This window comes from Eurypyga helias, unplaced genomic scaffold (assembly GCF_000690775.1).
Source record: "Eurypyga helias isolate BGI_N326 unplaced genomic scaffold, ASM69077v1 scaffold17761, whole genome shotgun sequence".
NCBI lineage: Eukaryota > Metazoa > Chordata > Aves > Eurypygiformes > Eurypygidae > Eurypyga > Eurypyga helias.
In genome coordinates this window covers 46,670-46,957 of record NW_010231662.1, presented here as the reverse complement: position 1 = coordinate 46,957, position 288 = coordinate 46,670, and the positions used below count along the sequence as shown (strand labels likewise).

General features: G+C 73.6%; 1 protein-coding gene across 1 annotated transcript in view; it reads left to right on the top strand.

Moving 5' to 3' along the window:
- Positions 1-3: 3 nt before the first annotated feature.
- MLYCD (malonyl-CoA decarboxylase) overlaps positions 4-288 on the top strand; it is a gene marked incomplete at its 5' end in the record, with an annotated part of 21,497 nt that continues 21,212 nt past the window's right edge. The window contains one exon of the mRNA XM_010161168.1: positions 4-288. This exon is cut by the window's right edge and continues 30 nt beyond it. Coding sequence (XP_010159470.1) covers positions 4-288 — 285 coding nt within the window.

Below are 288 nucleotides of genomic sequence, written 5' to 3'. Positions count from 1 at the left end.
GGGCCGCCCAGAGCCGAGCTCCTCAACCGCTTGGCCCGCGACTTCGGCGTGGACCACGGCCGGGTGGCGGAGTTCAGCGCCAAGGTGCTGCAGGCCCGGGAGCAGCAGAGGGAGCTGGGCGCCCTGCTGCAGGCCGAGGACCGGCTCCGCTACTACCTCAACCCCCAGTACCGGGGTCTCTTCCAGCACCTGGGCCGCCTGGAGGGCGGGCTGCGCTTCCTGGTGGAGCTGAGGGGCGACCTGCTGGAGGGGCTGGGGGCCCAAGGCGTGGGCGGGGCCCCTTGCACA